Below are 21168 nucleotides of genomic sequence, written 5' to 3' on the forward strand. Positions count from 1 at the left end.
AGGCCCTCCAGTGAAACCTTGTACCAACTTAGAAGAAAAGAGGTAAATTTATTGATCTTTCTTGCTGACTGTTAGCAAGATTCATAGCTGGCCTCTGACTCCATTCATCTGCACCTCTGACTTTAATGACCACAGGCACTTCAGATGTGTGGGTGTTCACATGCATGCATCTGCATGCACGAGTGTGCATAGTCGTGCACACATGCATGAGTGTGTGCATGTGTGCACACATGCATCTGTGTGTGCTCAAATGTAAGTGTGTGCCTCTGTGAACAAACATGCACATATGTGTGAGTGAGGGAGAAAGAGCTCCAGATCTCTGAGTGTTTTGTTTCTGTCACCTCTAACCTAGTTGTTAAATCACACATAAGCATCTGCTCAGGCCTGTTACATGCATTTGATGTCAGAGACACAAAGTCAGGTAAAGCAGGATTTTCACCCTGGAGGAGCTTGCTGTCCAGAGGCAGAGAGAAAAGGAAGTCAGTAATTATGCCTCAGTAACCTAGGGTGAGATTCACAGAAGACCGTGGAACCCAGAGAAGGGACAGCCCACCTGGCAGGGGATGAGGAGAACAGAGGAAGCTTCTAAGACAAGGAGACACTCAAAGCAGTCTTGAGGATGGAGGAATAGATTTCAGGTAGTGAGGTGGCTGGTCAGGGTGGAGGAGCCATGTTGGATAGTGAGGTGTGACTGGGACACATTCAGGAAGGTGAGTCCCTGGGTGTGGCGGGGAGAGCAGATTGCAGTCACATCCATCCCCCACCCTCCCCTGTTCTGCCCTCTGGAGTGTATCCCTTCCCCAGAAAAAAAACCTCTGCCTCTCAGACTCCCTAACCTTCTGGTTGCCACTAGACACTGAGAAGCAGACCATGGGGACAGGAGACTTGGGAACAGGAGGAAGAGGAAGCCAGGTATTTCACCCTCTCTCTGCCTCCAGTGTCTCTGGCCATGGCTGGGTCTCCATGCTCCCAGCTAAGGGTGGCCCCTCTATGAGGTCCCAGCTCCCAGTGGGCAGTCCTGCCTCCAGAACCATCTCTCCATTCATCCCTTGAGCACTGGGAGGCCCTCCAGCCCTGCCCAGTTGTTAACCTGGGCTGCTTCCACTCTACCTGTCCTCACCTCTGCCAACACTGTCAATAGTTCCTCATGTTACATCGCCTTCTCTGAATGACCTAGAGTGGGCCATGTGCTCCTGATGGCACCCCCACTGATCCATCCTGCGTCGCTGGGACATGGGTCTTGAGGGAGTGATGACAGAAAAGGTCAGGTAGAGACAGACCTTGGAGGCCCCATGCACTGCGAGAAGGGATCTGAACTTGATCTTTAAGGAGCGGGGAGCCATTCAGGGGTCTAAGCAGGGCGGTGATTTAAGGAAGGTGACTTTTTGGTGGCAGAATGAAGAATGAATGGATGTCTTCCAAACGGTGTAACTCAAAAATGTCCACCACACAAACACACACAAGCCTGTTGCAGCAACACACACCCACGCCCACCCGCACATACACACAGAGGTTCCAAGAGACAATACTCCTCTCCCAACACCCTCAGAAGCCAAGTGAACTAAAGATAGAAGCTACCCTTAAGCATCCATTGATGGATGAATAGCTCAATAAAATGCAGTCTGTCCACACAGTGGAATATTACTCAGCCTGGAAAAAGAAGGTCGTTCTGACACATGCCACAGTGTGGAGGAACGTAGACAGCATTATGCTAAGTGAAATAAGCCAGTCTCACAGGACAAACACAGTACAAGTCCACTTATATGAGCTCCCTAGAATAGTCAAAGTCACAGAGAAAGGAAGGAGAACAGTGGGTGCTGAGGGCTGAGGGGAGAGGGAACTGGGATCTTTGTTGAATGAGGGCAGAGTTTTGGTTGGGGAAGATGAAAACCTTCTGGAGATGGATGGTAGTGACTGCACTATGAATGTACTTAATGCCACTGAACTGTGAATTAAAATGGTCAACATGGTAAATTTTGTATTATATATACATTTTTCCACAATAAAAAAAAAAAACTAAAACAGTAAAGTAGGAACTTCCCACAGCACAGGTAGAATCCAGCACACAGGACCAGGGCAACAGGTGACATTCATATTGACGTGTGGTGATTTCACAGAACCATGAGGGTCTCCAGCAACAAAATCCTTAAAGGCCCCACTGTGAGAATGCAGCCTCCCAGATCCCAAGTCCCAGACTATGTGCATGTCCCTCTGCAAATAGCATGTGTGAGAGGCCAGAGCATGTGTCTCAGGAGAGCCCAGGAGGATGGGAACCAAGGAGAACAGAAGAGGAGGTGGGGCAATGAAAAAAGGCCTCCCAGTTCCTTGAGCCCCATCCAGCCTCAGCATCTCTTCACTTGGGGCCTCAGGAGGTCACCCTACCTACACCCTCCACTCTCTCCTTATTCCCAGGGCCTGGTGTCCAGAACACACTCACCTGTAGCTCAGAGTGGCTGGGTGCAGTCAGAAGAGTGAGGGCTTGAGATTCGAATCGCCACCTGCAGCTGGGGTCTCCCCAGCCTGCTCCCTACATGACTGTAAAGACCGAGACAGGAACTGTGGTTGTGATTGGCCTAAAATAACTACACAGCAAATGTTTGATTCCCTTCCTTTGGGAGAAGCAATGCAAGGCACATCATTCTCTTTATGATCCATTAGCAAAGCTAAGTCACGTGGCCTGTGGTGAGCCTCTAGGCCTGGGGAAACTATGTCAGGGTCTCCGGGGAGATCTCACAATGGCCCAGGGACTTGTGGGCACACCAGAGCTAAGAACCCTTCCGACCATAGTACCCAGGGTGGGTCCCAGGGGACAAAGGCAGCCCCTTCCAGCTCAGATCGGCTCCTTCACATACTGCACCCTATTCTCTGCAGCATTTCCTCATTAGTCCCAGTCCTGGGACCCCTTGGCTCACATCAGCCCATCACCTAGTCCCAGACCAGTCAGCTACCTCAGAAGCCCTCCTTTCTGAACTTCTGCCAGCTTGTCATCCCACCAGAGAGACATGTCCCTCAGTGCAGAACATACCAAAGGGACTACCCAGCCTTTACCACCTCCCTCCCCCTTCCCACTGCTCACTTCCACCAAGCTGCAGGTAACTCAATCCTCAAATTGCTTCTCACAAGAGCTGCTACCAACCTAAGAGGGCCCTCGCTGCATTTCATCTGGTTCATCTGATTTTGGATTTTGTCCCTGACTTTCTGCCCAATCACACTTCTCAGCAAGATGGCACCCAAGAATGGAAACAACAGGGACCAGAACAAGGTCTGTCCTCCTCCAGAACACTTCTCTCCCTGCCTTATTTTGGTAACTGGCATCTTATCACTGTATTCTAGCTTCCTAATTTGAAAACAGAATCCCCTGCAGTCCAGCAGCTCTGCTTTCTAGCAATCCAACCCCTAGAAGTACTTAGATACATGCATGAGGATGCGTGTCCACAGCTGCACACCGTAGCCCTGTGTGACGGCCAAGAACTAGAAGCCATCTGAATCAGGACACGGGGGAATAAAGTCCACAGGGGTCCACCCTGCAGAATGTTGTGCAGCAGGCAAAAAGAATGGGGTAGAACCAAGTGGGCGAAATGAAGCAAAAGCTGCAAAGCCCACCAAGTAAAAGCACATCACAAAACAATGCCCGGGGCATGGTCTCCCTTCTGCGTCTGCAAAGCACTGTGTCTGTGTGCACATGTGGCCTGTCCAGGCAAGGCCTTTACTCACCTCAAAGGAGGAAGGCAGACAGGTGGGGGAGGGAGAACACGTGCCTAACGGGTACTTGTTTTTTGTTTTAAATGTCTATGTTGTTTTAATTTTCTTCAACAAGAGTATATTTACTTTGTGTATGACTTATGTATATGATACAAATAATTTCAAAGCAAAAATCCCAAAGCAAAGAAAGCAGAGTGTTCTGCCCTTCCACGTCTTCCCACTCCCCTTTAGAATACAAGGCAGCCCCTCTTGGGAACCCCTCACATTGGGCTGGTCTCTGCTCAGCCCTTTTCACCCCATCAGGACTCTAGTCAGCTGCCAATGCTCATGAAGGCCTCCCCAGGCTCTGCTGCGGCTCTGTGGCAAGCACTGCACAGCCCCCATCACACCCCTTGTCCCACTTACAGCAGTTGCTGTCAGGGCAGGGACCATGCCTACCTTGCTCTCCTCCTGAGCCCCACCCAGCACCTGCAACTGCAAAGGCCTTCAATGGACATTTGTCCAGTGGAACTGAACTGAATGGACACACGAAGCCTCACTCTGTGGACAGCAAGAAGTGCTGAAACACACAACCCTTGCTGTGACCCACTTCAAGGCCAGCCCAGAGGAAGCTTAAGCAGGAGGAAGTCCTATCCCTACCCTCTTCCAGGACTGCTAAGTTTCATCTTGGGATCAGCTGAGCCATGAGAAGGCCACACCCCACAGTCAGCAACTGCCTAACTGAGAAACAGCCAAGCAAAACCCACTTCTGCATTTGCTGTAAAGGTTGCGCCAGAATTGCCAACCATTCTGTCCTTCAGGGTCTCCTGCAGAGATCAGGTCCCTTGGGAAGGATTCTTTGCAGTGCTGAGGGGGACCTCATCCCTCTGCTTCCTCCCAGCCAGGGACTTGGGGGCCCTGTAACCTGTGGACATCAGAAGAGCATGACCACAGCCATCCTTGGCACATCGTGATTTTCCAACACTCCTGCTTTCTTAACCTCAGTGTCTCTCTAAGCACCATTAGAAGCCTCCGCAAATTCTCTCTGGATGTGTGCAGGAAATAAACAAATAAGCAAACAGGCAGACAATGCAACCTAAAACAATCAAACCAAAAATCAGAGGCAGCGTGCCAGGCTCATGTACAGCCTCCTACCCTGGCTAGGGGTTGGCAGCAAACGAGCCCCCGCGGCCACCACGCCATCGGGTTGGTAAGAGGATAACTTCCAGAAAGGAACTGGGTACATGAAGGGCTTAGATAAGACATAATGCTATCCACATGACTGTGTCTGGGCGTGGCCCCCACCTTTTGGTTCTAAGTGGCCTTGTCACCACTCTCAGAGCCTTCTGCAGGAAATACAAGGCAGGCAGCTGCCACCTGGATCAAAACCACCAGGCTTCCTGCAGTGCAGAACTAGCCACACAAGGTACAGGCAGTTTCATCCTTTTAACATTCCAGAGCAATGCAACCAGAGAGCTCAGGCTTCCGTTTTTGAGCATCCTTACCAGACAGGAGAAAGTTCACACAGAGGACAAGCCTCGGCATCACAGCACATGCCTCACATCAGAAGAGGAAAAACCTGCAACAGACGCAGCGACCTGGCCTCTGAGACCACCAGCGCAGCTTCCTTTCCATGGACCACTTCATCCTTTCCCATAAGCTACTGACCCTCCAAACACCTCCTCCCTCTCAAATATGCCATGCCATTCCCACCCTGGCATTTTAGTCACAGGTTTCCTCCACCTGCAGAAGCCCTCTTGCTCCCAGCTGTAATTCACAACCCACTGCCTCCCAAGACAGAGTTGGGGCCCCAGGCTTCAAGGCTTCCAGCACAGTTTGTTCAGTACTTAGCTCAATCACAAATCACAGGCCTTGTACCCAGCATTGTCCTGGGTACTGTGGAGGAGAAAAAAAAAAAAAAAAAAAAAAAAAAACAAGAAATGGTCTGGGACCTCGGGGAGTGCAATCACTCTCAAATCTATCACTTCATTTCATTTCATTTCAGCCTCACAGAAACCCTCTACAGTAGGCGTTTTTATTATCCCCACTACCAAAGTGGGAAAACAAAGGGTCAGAAAGAGTTGTCAGTGTGCCCAGAAGCATGTTAGAAAAAGATGAAGTCAGGGAGAGAACTGAGTCTTCCAATACAAGCCAGGCTCACCCACCAGACCTCGGCAGCACCGTTCCCATCTCATTGTGATTCATAAGTGTTTTGCAGTCATTCTTGCCTTGAAGCTACTAGAAAAACCTTCTCAGGAAGTGGGTACATCTAAACTACCATCCAGTCCTGACCTCTGGCATACACAGGCACAGTTACACACTTGACAAGGAGGAAGGTATAGACGGAAACACAGCAGGCTGAACAAGCCAGTTCTCTGCTGAAAGTGGAGAAGGGAAGGGCTTTGCCTTTGCACATCCTCGGACTCCAAAGAAAAAGTGTATTACTGCTGTAATTGGAAAACTCAAGGAAAGAAACGAATGCTCCTGGGCCAACAAATGGGCAATGAAATATCCCCAAAATATCAATTCATTCATTCATTCATCAAATGTTTAATGAGCACCTACTAAACTTTAGGTGCTGTTCTAAATGCTGTAGATCCAGTATCATTCGTCTAACCAAACAAAACTGGCTGTCGGCATGAAACTCACATTCTAGTTGGGGAAAGACAGACATCAAAAACTGAGGAAATGGGAATGAATTCAATGGAAAAAAAATAAGGCAAAAAGGGGGAAAGGGGTGCCAAGAGAAAATAGAGTTCCATTTTTAAATGAATTGGAAAGGGAAGGTCCCATGGGACAGATGGAATTGAAGCAAAGCCCGAAGGTGGGGAAGCAGCTTGCAGATGTCTGCACGTGCAGGAAGAATGTCCCAGGCAGAGGAAACAGCCAGCCCAAAGCCTCTGCAGCAGGCTGTGCTGGGCACACTCACAGAGCAGCAAGGAGCTGGAGGGGAGCGGACAGGGAATGGGAGAAGGGGAGGTCCCATCTGGACCAGTGGTCTTTCCAGCAGTCTAGAGTCACATCTCACTGGTACCCTTCCTAGAATTCTGGTGTTTAACGACACAACATCTCCCTTGTTCCCTCTCATGTGTGGGGTGAAGGAGGCCTGGGGAGGGTGAGTCTGGCAGGACAGGATGTCAACAGGAGCCCGCATCGGTTCTGCAAGGGCACAAGTGTGTTGAGAAGAGGAAACGAGGGAAGATCTGGCCAAGTTCTTGCTCCCTCAACTCTGGCAGGACCTAGCTGCACGCTGGGGCATGTGTGGGAGATGGCACAGCCTCACTTTCCAGTCCTTTATCCACGCCTGCATCAGGCATCTCCTCATGTCTCCAGATGCACTCTGGAATCTGACGAGGGTTGAGGGAACTTCAGAGTTAATAAACTTTAATCTTCTAGCACATGCTACAATTAAGGCACCCCAATGTACAGTTACTTTGTAATTAGATCGAAGAACAAAACCCAAAACACTCGTCTGGGTAAAGTTATTGTCAAACTTCTTCCGTAGGTTTCCTAGCAATTAAACCCACTTATTCATTTTGTCTGGAAAAAGTATGTATTACTTCAATTTAAACTAATGCCATAATGATCCAATGTGTTATTAATGAGATCGGCCACGGCAGCACAATCATCTGGCCTGCTTTTTCAGGAGCTGCAAAAGAGATGTCAGCAAGGAGCATTGATTAAAATAACATTTGCCCTAATAATTCCCTTTCTTCCAGGGAATTTTTCTTCAGGAAGACTCTGAGGGTGAGATCCCAAAAGATATTTGCTAAGAAAACCAGTTAAGCTGCCCAGCTTAGAAGGCGTGGTAGCTGATCAGAGCCACCTGTGACTGTGCAGGGAGACCCTGGGGAACCCTGAGCGGCTCAGCTTCTCCATAGGGCAAGGCATGTACCCTGCAGGTGAGAAAGCTGATGCCCAAGCTCTCTCTGTTTCTCCAAGCACCAAGAGCACAACCAAAACACAGCTGTGTTCTGAGCTGCAGAATAAGCCAGGACTAGGATTCCCCAGGCCTCCCGTGGGAGGCCAAGGAAGAACAGTCAGCAATGGAACCACCACTGGGTACAGCTTCCGAGTAGTAAGTCCTACTGAGCAGTTAGCACTCGCTGGGTACTAAGCTAAGCCCTGACATCTATTGACTCATTTAATCCACACATTGACCCCATCAGGCAGGAATGAGTATTGTATCCCAATTTTACAAATGAGAAAACTGTTACACAGAGAGGTTGAATAATTTGTCCAATGTCACACAGCTATGGCGGCAGAGCTGGGATTCAACAAGAAGACTGCTCGGGAGCGCATGTCTCTAACTATTAAACACAAGGGTTAGCCTGAGCCTGACTGGAGGAGCAAACAGACAAATCTCCTGCACCAAGATTCTACCAACATTGCCTAGTGCGCACACCCCCTGCTGTGAGGGAAGAATGCTGGTTCCTGCCACTCCTGGTCCCCACATGTGCTTTGTTGTGATCATATAGACCACTTACCGTGTGCCAGGCACTCTACTGGCTGCTTTGCCCTTACAGCTCAGAAATTACCCTATAGATAAGGAAGCTGAAGCTTAGAGAAAATCACATTGCCCAGGAAGCAGGAGGCAGAGAAGGGTGGCGATCCATGCTTACTTTTTTATTTACTCATTTATTTTTTTGCCCTTGATACAAAACTAAAAATGTACAAGAAGTTATGCAGTGAAAAATTCATCTCCCATCCCTTTCTGAGCCACTGGGTTTCCCTCCCTTAAGTAGCATTTCCTTGTAGTGACCGTGTGTGTCCACTCAGATATACACACACACAGAAGCTCACTTGTATACAAAGCAACACCCATGTCACCATTCTAACTTCTCTACTGTCAGCTAACAGCACCATGTTTTGGAATGACTGCCATTCAATACATAAGGAACTAGAGTTTCCATTAAATGTACATATCATAATATATTTAACCAATTTGTTGAAGATAGACATTTGGGTTGTTGCTAATTTCTGATGTCACCCACGACGCCACAATAAATCTCTGTACATTAAGCAAAGACTCTTCCACAGTGTTTGCTCTCCACAGCTTTGCCAAGAGGCTGTGAACAGAGCTGCGGACCCTTTGGGAACCACAGCTGTGGACGCTTTGGGAACCATACCTGGCCAGCCCCCGACTCACTAGCCATATAACCTAGAGCAAATCCCTTTACTTCTCTTAGTACAGAACCCGTCGTGTGGGGCTGCCGTTGGGATGATGTGAGCAAGAGCAGATCATGCTCTCTCAGGGCGCCCAGCACAAAGCAAGGGCTAAAGAGACTGGAGCTGTTACCTGCTGGCATGACACCTGGGTCATCTAGGAAATTCAGGCCCTGCCTCTGGCTTACACTCTGGGGCTCTGGTTTGTCCTAAGTCAGATCATCATTCCTGAGCATGTGTTAGTTTCTGCCCTTTTGTTTGCAGCCAGTGACTTCAGACAGGAGGCAGTGAAAGGACCAGAGCCTTCTAGAAATGACCCCATTGCCTTTGTCTGTCTTCAGATCTCTGGACTGGGTGTAAAGAGCAGGACCACAGAGTGCAACCTGGGTAGCAAGGTATGGCTCCCAGGGATTTCTGGGGATTCTGATCATCTAAAGCCTGCCCCGACAGTCTCTCCAGTCTCATCCCTAGCCAATTCCCATATTCCAGCCGCATGATCTTTCCTCCTCTCCACTGCCCCCAGCCCTTTCCTCTGGGAAGAGGGAAGCAAGCTCTCCCCTCTGCTTAGAACACTCTTCCTACACCTCCAGCCCCCAGTGCCCTTTGCTTGCCTAACAAAAAATAAAAGCTACTCCTATTTAAGCACCTGCTTAAATGTCACCTCTTCCAGGAAGCTCTTCCTAACCACCCTGCCATAGGCTGCACTGAATTTGCATGAGCCTTCTCCAGCTGCCACCAAGAACAAGATTGACCCAAAGGCATAGCAAAGTGGAGCAGTGTCAGGGTGGAAGGAATGTCAGCCCACAGCTGCCAAGAGACGTAGGCTCAGGGCTGGGGGCAGGGATGGGAGGCACGGCTTGAGCCAGGCCCTAGCTGTGGATACCTAGCCAGATGGACAATATCTGCTCTCCACATAGAAAGGGAGGTTTTGGCAGGAAAATTCCTTTCTAACATTCGGGTAGAAAAGGACTTCTTAAACAAGACAAGCAAGAGAGCTAGCCATAAATAAAGCTGAATACATTTGACAACAACACAATGAAGAATTTCTGTTCACTAAGACAAACAATTAACTTAAAGAAGATATTACCACACTTAAAAAGAAAAGGCTCAATTTTAAAAACGGACAAATAAATATCAACTACAAACAGGTGTTTCATAGAAGAAAAAATAAAAATAGCCCATAAATATTTGAAAAGATGCCCAACCTCATCTATCATTAAGAAAATGTAAATTAAAATCAAAATAAGATTACGTTTTGCACTAGAAACCTAAAAGTAACAACAAGACAAGTGTTGGTGAGGTTGGGGGTCTTGGAGGACTCTCACATATTACAGATGATAGTGTGAATAGATAGAAATGCTTTGGAAGACAGTTTGGTCTAACCTAATAAAGTGAAAGATGCACTGATCCAAGAGTCCAGAAATTCTGCTCCTCAGAATAGACCCTGGAAAGCTCTTGCACACAAAAAAAGACAAATATGAGAATGTTCCTACCAGTGTTGTTGGTCATAACAAAATCCTGCGAACAACCCAAATGCCATGGACAATAAGGTGGATAAATCAGGGCATACAATACAGCAGTAAAAATGATTAATACACCCACCTGCCTCAAACAGAAGAATCTCAAAAACCTAATGCTGAGTGGGAAAAAAAAAATCGCATTAAGTGTTATTCCACATATATGAGTCGTAAACCAACCAATTAAACATCGTGTATTTTAGGCCCCAGACTTGTATGATAAAACTATCAAGGAATGGAGCTGGAAGCCACTATCCTGAGCCAACTAACACGGGAACAGAAAACCAAATACGGCAAGTCTGGCTTATAAGCGGGAGCTAAATGATGACAACCCATGGACACACAGAGGGGAACAACACACGCTAGGGCCTATGGGAGGGTGGAGAGTGGAGGGTGGGAGGAGGGAGAGAATCAAGAAAAACGACTAATGGGTACTAGGCTTACTATCTTGGTGATGAAATAACCTATAAAACAAACTCCCACAACACGAGTTTACCTATGTAACAAACTTGCACTTCTACCCCAAGCCTAAAATAAAAGTTTTTTAAAAAAGACATTGGCTTAGGATCCTCTAAAACAGTGAAATGCATGTATAGTGTTTTAAATATATGAGGCACAAATTTAAAATTTCCATGCTTAGATACAACTTGGCAAAACTTCAGGCACATAAAAAGAAAAAAAAACTATCAAGGAAAGTGAGGGACTTTTTATCACACAATCAGGAGAGTGGTTAATTCCTTCTGTAGGGGAGATATGGGCAGGGTGAAGCACACAAGGGCTCCTTGATATTTTTTAAACTGATTGTGGGTTCATGAGTGTTCATGCTCTTAGTCTTTTAATTGAACATATACATTGTAACCACATGTAGCTTTCGATTAAAAAAATAATTTTTAAACTAGCACAAATAGATAATGGTCACTCATACAGAGCTCCGATGTTGTGTTTCTGTGGAATCCCAGCTCCCAACACATCCCAGGCCTGCGAGCTATCCCAGTGGCCAAGGGACTGCCATGCCCTGGAGATGTCCCTGGGCTCCAACTTCCAATGTCAGCCCATGCAGCATTAGCCAGGTTACTCCACCCATCTGTGTCTTCATCGAAAATGAGTGCCTAGGAAAATACCTGGTATGTGGTAGGGATTCCGTGAATATTTGTTGAATGAATGAGTCAATGATATCTAAGAGCTCATCATAATTACAACCTTCATCCAAATTTATTCACTAGAGGGAAATTGTGGATACAGCTACTAGCACCCGCCACACACCCCCTGCCAATGCATACACACACGAATATCCCAGCATTTGAAGTGGCAACTCAGAAAGTTCTCCATTCTTTTCGATCCAAACTTTTGGTATTTTAATGTTGCAAATTTTCTCTCTCAAATGTCATCTTCTCTTTTATTTTTCCTTTCACTGTCACAACAAGCACACAAGTATTTTCAGTGGAATTTTACCAAATGGCACAGCTCACATTTTGTAAACCATATACATACCAACTCCTCTCTCACTCTTCTGTCAAATTCTGTCTTGGAGTTCATGGCTTTTCCTGCTCTGATCTCCAACTCCTGACACAAATGCCCAGTCCTCAGGCTCTACCTGGAGCAGGACATTTCTGAGTTTAAGGGGAGGCTGATGGGCAGATGAGAAAGAATCAGGCCTCACTCCACAAAGGAGAGAGCCTATGTATGGGAGTCACTAAAGTGACTGCACCAGCCTAGAGCATGCCATGTCCCTTCCAAACCACCTCCCTCTTTCTTGGCATCGACTCTGTCTGGCTGGGGACAGGAGCAGGAAGCTAAAGTCTAGTAAGACCAAATTAGAGAAAGAGAATGATGCCCTGGCTAAATGCATGGGTACTAAAGTTAAAAAGAACATTTCTGAGCCTCATATTCCTCATCTGTAAAATGCAGCAATAATCCCGCCTCAGAGGGCTGTTGGATGGTTAGAATGAAGTAAAATACATAAAGGTACTTGCAGATCAGCATTGAAAAAAGTTGCTATATTCCCAAACCACTTCTGTTTGACTTTGGAAAGAATAGAACAGTCTTTACACTTAATTTGCTTTTTAAGTGGGCTCATCTGAAGCTAGTGCTGTAGTGAGTCGGTGGGGGGCAGGGGGCCTGAGGCATTCAGAGACACCATTTGTCTTGGCTATATTGGTAATATGTATCCACCCACAAGTGACACGAGGACAGGCCACACCCAGCCATGCTGAGGGAGCAGCCACACTCACACTCCTAGGGCTGGATGTGCTGCATCAAACAGCAGATAGGCTGAGCTGCCTTGGCTCACCTAACACAGGCATGTTGGAAATGGGCAGGGGCTGGGCTGGGCATGAGGGGAAAGCCAAGACAAGCACTGGGCACTGGGTTAAAATTTTACAGAAAATGTGTAGGGACAGAAACCAAGCCTCAATGCTTGTCATACCAGGGCAGGCAAAGGCAGGAGGTCCTGCACAGAATCCAATAAAAGAGTTCTCTGGCCTCCAGCAAGCCGAGAGTCAGAAGGGCTAGCACCCTGGACAGCGCCATGGTCACACAGGCTCTGATGCTGTCTTCTGACAGAGAACCCCACCCAGCTCAGGGGTGCTCCATTCACCTTCACGCTCTGGGTCTGAACCAGCAAACATGGCAGGTCTCTGCCAATCCCTCTCTTGCATGATAGAAGCCTCACAGACCAAACATGGTGTTTTCTGCTGCTGAGCCCAGACAGGACCTCAGAATCCTTCCCAGCACAGCTCCCAAGAAGCCTTAACCAACTACCTGCAGCGGTCCACCAGATGAAAACTACTGGTCACCCAGTGTCTTTATGGAATTACTGATAAGGAGTAGTCTGATTGGAAACTAACTTCAACCCCACTAAAGGTAGCAAAGGTGCCAATGGCAGAAAAGAGGAACACAGCTTTTGGTGCCATTGGAGATTCTGAGTCAGGGACAGAAGAGGGGCAGGGGAGTGGGTCTGCAGAATAAAATCTGTTTCATAGCCTACCCCCTTCCCTGCCACCTCATACTCAGAGGTCAGTCTATCCAGTACCCTTGTCTTTCTCCCCACTCCTCCTTTGTCATGTGTGAAAATGGCTTGAAAACTCCATGTCTCCATCCACAAATGTGTCAGGGAGCTACTCTGTGCCAGGCACCGCGCGGGCAGCAGGGCCATGGTGGTGGGAAGCACACAGCCACTCTCCTGGAGCTCACTGCCTCAACAGGGAGTCCAGCGCTCATGGAGGACCAGCCCTCCTGAGAGTCAGGACAAGCTGAGAGCAGGCTGAGGGCAGGACGAGCATGTCTGCGAGAGAGTGTAACCAAGCTGCCAGCTCTGTAAGACAGGTGGAGCTCAGGGACATCTTTCTTTGAGGACCTTGAGCGGAGTGAGGGTAAGAAGTGTAACAAGAAAACAGGACTTGGCCAAGTGCCACCAGCCTTGTTTAGTCTGCAAGAGTCGCAGGAGCCCAGACAGATGGGCAGGCCAGAGAGTGGATCACCTGCCCTCGCAGCGGCTGAGGCTCCCATTAAGGTCCCCTCCCAGACTCTAGGGGAAAACTGTCTGCAGGCCAGAGTGGAAACAAAGCAATGGTGCCCAGAGAAAGTGGGGTGGGCAGGGCCTGGCACACTGGACCACAGCACCCCCATCCCTGGCAGCGTGCACGCCTCTCCACAGGGCCCAGCCTCAGAGCAGGCTGGACTTTGGGGTTGAGCCACCAGCCCCAAGGGTTCTCAGGGGAAGGCCTGGCCCCTGCAAGATCGGGCACCTTGGGGTAGTTACAACATCTCCAACTCCTCCCAAAAGGCCAGGGACTGAGCAAGAGTGGGAGGGTGGGAGGGAGAGGCCAGCTCATGGACAGAGTCCAGTTCAGGTCCCACCCTTGTGCCCATCCACCTCATCTTTATTTCAGCACAGTGACTGTTTGCTCTTTCAATTCTTCCTGGAAGACTCCAAACAGCATATTTGCTCAAGAGCTGAGGACAACATTCCATTCTTAGAGAAGAGTATTTAGGCAAATGCAAACATATGCTGATTTCTTTTCTTAGTTACATTCTTGGCAAAGAAATTATATCACCAAGAGACAAAATGGGACTTTCGAAAGTCCACCCATTCCATCCTGGCACCGGCCGTGGGGCTGCCAACCCTCATCAGTCCCCCACACCCTCTAACACGTTATGGGGGTGGCTGTGGCTATAAAGGGGTAGCACAGGGATCCTTGTGAGGGAACTGCTCTGTATCCTGACTGGTGGTCACAGGAATCTACACATGTGATTTTAAAATGCACAGCAGTAAATCTACACCTGCAAGAACACGTGCACTACTGAAATATGAACAAGGCCTACAGGCTGTATCAAATTCTGCTTGCAATAGTGTACTAGAGCTATGCAGGATGGTACCATGGGGGAACCTGGGTGAAGGGCACACTGGATCTCTCTGGATTGCTCCTTATAATTGCATGTAAAATCTAAATTATCTCATAATTTAAAAAAGCATTGTTTATACACTTAACATGGAAACCATTCTATCTCAGGACTAGGACTAGTCTGTTTTTACAGAGCAGCCATAAGAAAACCTGAAGCCATTTCTCCAAAGCCCATTTTGTGGTTTCCTAACAAGCAAATTATGATGTGTTTTCATATGAGAGGTCTTCGAAGAAGCCATGCCCAATCCTACCCAGTGTCCCCAACCCAGCGACCCCAGCCTGGCACTATGACACTTGGGGCATTCATCCCCCTAACCTTTGCCCCAGCCTGGGACCCTGAAACTGAAAGCAGACTGGGATAGATGGAGGCAAGGAGCCAGGAAGGCCCGGCAACCATCCAGTGTGAAGGGCACTCTTTGGAGAGGAGACCTCCAGGAGGACCCATGCTGGCTGGCCTCACCCCTGCCAGCACACAGCCTTTTGGATCCCTGCCAGCAGTTTATTAATATTTTATTGAAACCTCCAAGATGATTCAAACTTCAGCCGTCATGATAAGGTGTTGCTAGGCAACTTTAGTCCCTATCGATGAAGCTGTTGTTGCAGCTCTTCTCCCTCTCATGAAGCGCAAGGTTTTACCCTATCACCTGGAGGCTCACTCAGCACAGACAACCCACTACCAATCCACAGCCCCACCCTCTCTCAGGTCTCCCAGCACCTGGCCATCCCTGTCCCTGAGCAGCCCCGGCTCGCCCGCCTGACAACTCACCATACTCGCTGTCGTAGAACATGACAAACTTCTGCCAGCGCAGCTCCGTCACCAGCCTGAGCATGACGTCGTTGAGGCGGACAGGTGGTCTCGAAGCCAGTGTGTAGGCCTCGCCGTCGGGGCTGGGGTTCAGGTGGCAGGCGGTGCGTGGCGACCCCCCGGGGTTGCGCTGGACAAAGAGGTGTGGGATGTGCATGGCATCTGTGAGGGACTGCAGGGCGTTGGCAGATGCACAGCCAGTGGACGTGACCAAAGCCAAAATCCCCTGGGTCATGAGGTCACAGGCTAGAAAGAGAGGGGAGAGAGAGGGAGGGGTCAGCATCAGGGCGATGCTGCACCAGCTTTAACCTGCAGGCCCCATGCCCAGCAGCTCGTGACCACGACTCACAAGAAAGGCTGCCTGCCTCCAGGACCAATAACTATCCCAGGCCAGGCCAGCAACTCTCATGAGCACAGCCTCACTGACATCCTTGGTGAAAACGCCAGCTAGACATTCTTGTACCCATTTAACACAAGAAAATAGTGGTCAAAAGGGGCAAAACCATTTGCCCTAGGCTACTCAAGGAAGGATGGTAGAGCACAGATCCATCCCAAATCTGCCTGACTCACCCAACCGAGCTGTGAAATTAGCCATCCTGTTTCCCGCCTAGGACTATGAGCCCTTTCAGAGCCAAAAAGTCGTGTTGATCTTTGTATCCCCATACCTAGCCATAGGCAGAGAATATACTGTGTGCTCTACAACTGTTGACTGAACTGAACTGATTGGGACTGACGGGACTGAATAACTTCAGAAAGTCAGGGAGGCACTGACTCCAGAGGACCCAGCATGTAGGGAAAAAAAAAAAAGAAAAGAAACCCTAGGTCTTCTGGCCAAATCCACTTGATCCATATCATAAAAATACTGGGCCAAACCCCAGATGAAGCAATTGTTTCAGAAGAATTATTCAAAAGCCACTTGACAATAACAAAGAAAGATGCTCTCACCACTCAGGCAGTTACCATAGGTGCGGAGGAGGAACATGTCAGAGGCTCCAGCAGCCACTTCTAGGGTGGCAGGCTCAAGGGCTCCTCTTTCCAAGTCCTCCTGTAACCACAAGAGGCGCCCCCTCTAGCCACGTGCCTACACCTTTTTGGGACATCAACCAATTAATAGAAAGATGCACCTCCCAATGCCCCAACCCACTGCACCAGTTTTGAAGCAAACATTCGTTACTAATGGTTTATGTGATAGCAAGGATGTGGAGAAGCAGATGCAGTTTCAAAACACAGCCTGTGAATGGCAATAGGCCATCTGCCGCACGCGGCAGATTTTAAACAACTTTAACAATGCAGTTCCTTCGGTCGAGAGCCCTTGGGTTTATGTAATGCCTCAGATAAGGCTGGGAGAGGGAGAGAAGAACAGGGAAAGTGACCCCAGGGAGCAAGGCAGTGGGAGGTTGGAGAAAGTGTGGGAAGGGAAGGGCCCCCCAACACTCCAGCAACAAAGACCAGCCGCCCCCCATGCAAGGGCGCTTGCCTTGCACTGGCACGAGCACCAGCAGGAGCAGCAACCAGACAAGAACCCAAATCCCATGTTTCTCTCCTCTTCAAGGCCAGCAGCAGGGGGTGGCTAAACAAGGGATGATGAGGTCTCTCTTGGGAATCTCACAGTCCCCCCATGCCCTGGCACCCTCCTACCCCAGCTCCAGTCAGGTAAGTTCTCTCCTAAACAGAAATCCATTGTGTGTCCTGTTTAAAGCCCTGCTGTGCTCCCCTAAGAGCCTTAGGGATAAAGTTAAAGTCCACTCCTGAAAGGGTAGTCTTGCAAGCTCCCATCCCTGCAGCCTCACGATCCTCACCATACCCTTGTCTGCTACATCTCAACCAACTGCCCACCCTGGACCCTCAAACTCACCTCTTCAATCTTGATGCTCATTCTTGCTTCAGGACTCAGACTCAGCATCCCCAGACTGGCCCATGACCCTTGTGGCATGATCCCCTTCACTGTACTTCCCCTGTCATGGGCTACATGTTACCTGTGTTATTGGCTGGCTCTCCAACTTGATCCAGGCTCCAGGAAGACAGAGGTCATGCCTGCTCTGTTCACCATCCTTTCCCAGGCACATGCTAAGCCCAGCTCACAATAGGCAATAAAGACTCATGCAAGAATACTATGCAAGAATTTCCATGGCCCTGGTCAAAAATTCCTCTCTGGGCACCCGTCCAAACCGTAGGAACAGCACTCAATCCAAAACCATTCAGAGAGAGGACACTCTCCGTACTGTTGGCATATTGCTAATGATCTAAAAGATGCAAATAGGTGAGTGATTATGAAAGTGCCCCATTTGCTGAAAGCGTATACAGACTTTAAAATATTCATGAAGATACTACAATAACATGGGAAAGTGCCTGTCATAAAAAAGGTATGTGAAAGTAATACAAAATTGTATGTATTTTATGATATCAATTAAATAAAACATCAACATGCATGAAAGAAAAACCAGAGGAAATATTGCAAAATGTTCAAAGTGACTGCAATTTAGAAGAGACCTGAAAATGGTTTTCTTTCTTTTCTATATTTTGCCAAAATTTTGTGACATAAACAGATAATTCCTTTTAAAAAGAAAATAATCCTCTGATAATGGATAAGTAGGAAAACTACATAGGAGGAAGAACTATTGTGTGAGAATTGCCTCTGTGCCAAATTCTCTTGGTGTCCTTTGTATGTGTGAATTCACAGTATTCTCAGGACATTCAAGTAGAGTAGGTATCATTGTATCCATTTTCCAGATAATGAGATGTGAGGCCACACAATGAACACAGCCACAGACATGGGGAAAATGCTTCTGAGAGGTGGCCACGTGAAAATACCAGGCCACAAAATTATATGCTAACTATGATTACAGCTAGGCAGAAAGCACACCCATGAAAATCACAAGAAAAAACACTAAAGGCTAAGGCACTATGACAATGCATATTTTTTTTCTTGTGCATACTCTCTTTAATGGCAATACATTTATGATCTTAAACAGCAATTATACAAAATAAACTGTATATCCCTGGGACATAAATTGTCCAAGAACTCCAACACTCTGTGGAATTGTCCTATCCCAAGACTCCCAGGGCTCCCATGGAAAGTCCTCCTTGCAGCCATCAGTCACTTTTGGCTCTTGTTGCCCCACCTGCCCAGCTCCCTCTCTGGTCATCATCTGTCCCCATATCATATATATCAGGTTCTGAAGTTGGAGAACCTCTCTGATCCTCCGTTTTCCCTCAAGGCACACATGCCACTGGCTCCTGCCCTCCTGGATATCTCATACATATACTTGGTACCCCTCCCCCCGCCCACATGCCAGCCCCAGCCCCATGCCAGTGCTGTCAGGGGGAAGAGCAGGATAACCAATGGTCCCAGCTTTGAGAAGCTTAGGATCCACCTAGGAGACAGATTCTGCAGCTCAACCGGATGAAAGAGAGAGGAAGCTCCCTGGGACACAGAGGAGGGTAGATTCACTTGCGGTTGGCACCAGGGCCTTAAAGGAAGGAAAGGATTTAGAACCCTTCAGGGTCTCCCTCAGGGAAAGCAGCACAAGGCGGGTGCAGAGTGACAACGACAGAGCCAGGCGGAACCCTCACCAGCTGCCACCTCACCAGGGGTGGTGGGAGGAGCATTTGGATCTCACAGTCCACCCAAGTTCCTGCTTTGGCCCCTCCAGTCAGTAGCCACACAGGCATGGGCATGTCCCTTTCTAAGCCTCCATTTTCTATTCAATAGGGATAAGAATCTCTACCCAGCAGAGCTATGAGAGCACTGACTTAGGATGTGGACAGCAAGTGCCAACGCCACGCAGTGCGCAAGATGCTGAACAGATGTCAGCCTCCTGCCCCTTCCTTGGACATCCCATCTCTCCATCAAAGTCACGCCCAGGATCTTAAGTACTAGCAGTCACAGGCAAGAGCCATCTAGCCCTCCCCATGGAGGTGGGCACTGCCGGCCCACCCCTCGTGCAGCCACCTGCAGCGTTGTAAGCGCCAGGTCTCCGCAAACAGGGTGGATAATTAAGGCTGGAAGCCTCTCCCAGGCACTAATGGAGAGGCCCGATGTGAGTCAATTTCCAATCCACTGTGAATGGCCTGCTAATTGGGGCACTGTTGAAATGATGGTTATTTGGAGGCTTCTAACATAAAAATAATAAGATCAAAATACATCAGATCAAAGCCAAATCAGCTATTAGCTTAATAATGGTTGTGTGTGATGGGACATTACACAATGCATGCCCTGGTTGTGGTGACAGATGCTGAACCCCAGGACCAGGACTGGTCACCTGGCCTGAGTCCCAGGTCTGCCCTGGTCACACACTGGGACCGTGGGTGAGGGCTGGACCTCTCTGGGCTACTCATTGGCTTTCTCTTTATTTCTTCTGTCTTTTTCTTTCTTTCTTTCTTTTTAGGGGGGTCAAGTAAAGATGATGGTTCCCTCTTCACAGAGTTGCTTTGCATGTGCCATGAAAGGTCTTTGTATGTGGACAGCCATTCATGCTGCCTGGCACACAGTAGGAACTTGGAAGTCATCGCTGTCCAGGATGACGCTCAAAGGTGTTTGTACAGCTCTCTAGAGGATAACAGCTTTTGTCATAATTCTTTGCCTCCATATTATATGGTCATAAAGCTGATGTCTCTCTTGATTACAACACAGGCTTGATGGATTGATAAGGGCTCCCTGAGAATGACTCATCTGTCAGCTGGGAAAGTAAGTAAAGACAAACTGTAACAAGCAGCTTCCAGCCCCCTTACCTGCACCCTGTGTCCCTGCAAAGCAGAGGGTCTCCACAAAGGTAAGGGGCTACTCAGAGCGCGGGGTGGGACCCAGCCAGCATTCCCAATACAACTCCACACTCCACAATCACATTCCCACCTGCTTCCTTTGAGAAGATGTTTGCATCCCACCCACCCAGGCTTCTCCAGACAGCAGACTCTCAGGGGTGAGACATGTCAGGTGAGGTACTGGCCACTTCACAGGACAAACTCTCAGTAACTCTAACCCCAGGTGAGTTTTCTGATTTCCTTATTAAAAAAAAAAAATCAGAGCACAGAGAATGCTAGTTGCTTGGCCAGGGCCACACAGCCAGAGAGCAAACAGCAAAGAGAACACCAGACCACCAGGCACCTCTATCTCCAATGCTGCAAAGAGAAAGTGGCCAGCAGGGGACAGAACCCAGGATTACAGGCTGACTCTACCCAACTGTCCCTGAATAGAAAGCCCCAGGGCAGCTCCCAGCTCACTGCAGGCCCCATGGAAGTAGTAGGCAGGCAGGAACAAGGCCTATCTCCCCTGAAGGCAGATCCTTGACTCGTCAACTCTCTGGGTGTCTGCAGGTGGGCACTAGAGGTGAGAGAGGTGCCCCCAGACATTGAGGTCACTCTGGGCACCGTCACTGATCCATGCCCACTATTCTCCATCCCCATGGGGATTTCTGGAACATTCTCAAACCAAGGCTGTGGGAAGCAATACCCGAGAAGGCATGTATTTGAAGAGACCCACAGTTCCTGGTGCCACCCCCTGGTCATGACACTGGCCACTACCAGCTCAGCCTTTCCCTCTGTCAGGTGCACTGGAGGCATCGCTCCTCAGGCTCGCTTACCCTGGAAGAAGATCTGC

General features: G+C 48.7%; 1 protein-coding gene across 3 annotated transcripts in view; it reads right to left on the reverse strand.

Annotated features, from left to right (window-relative positions):
- Positions 1–21168, reverse strand: part of GRID1 (glutamate ionotropic receptor delta type subunit 1) — a 793510-nt gene that overhangs the window by 606910 nt on the left and 165432 nt on the right. For 2 of the 3 annotated variants that reach the window (XM_021675822.2, XM_021675824.2), the window contains exon 3: positions 15534–15818. The exons of the other annotated variant lie outside the window; for it this stretch is intronic. In XM_021675822.2, coding sequence (XP_021531497.1) covers positions 15534–15818 — 285 coding nt within the window. The remainder of the gene's footprint in view (positions 1–15533; positions 15819–21168) is intronic. 3 annotated transcript variants of the gene reach the window in all.

The sequence above is a fragment of the Aotus nancymaae genome, unplaced genomic scaffold, assembly GCF_030222135.1.
Source record: "Aotus nancymaae isolate 86718 unplaced genomic scaffold, 86718_ANA_hifiasm-v0.15.2.pri h1tg000010l, whole genome shotgun sequence".
Taxonomy (NCBI): domain Eukaryota; kingdom Metazoa; phylum Chordata; class Mammalia; order Primates; family Aotidae; genus Aotus; species Aotus nancymaae.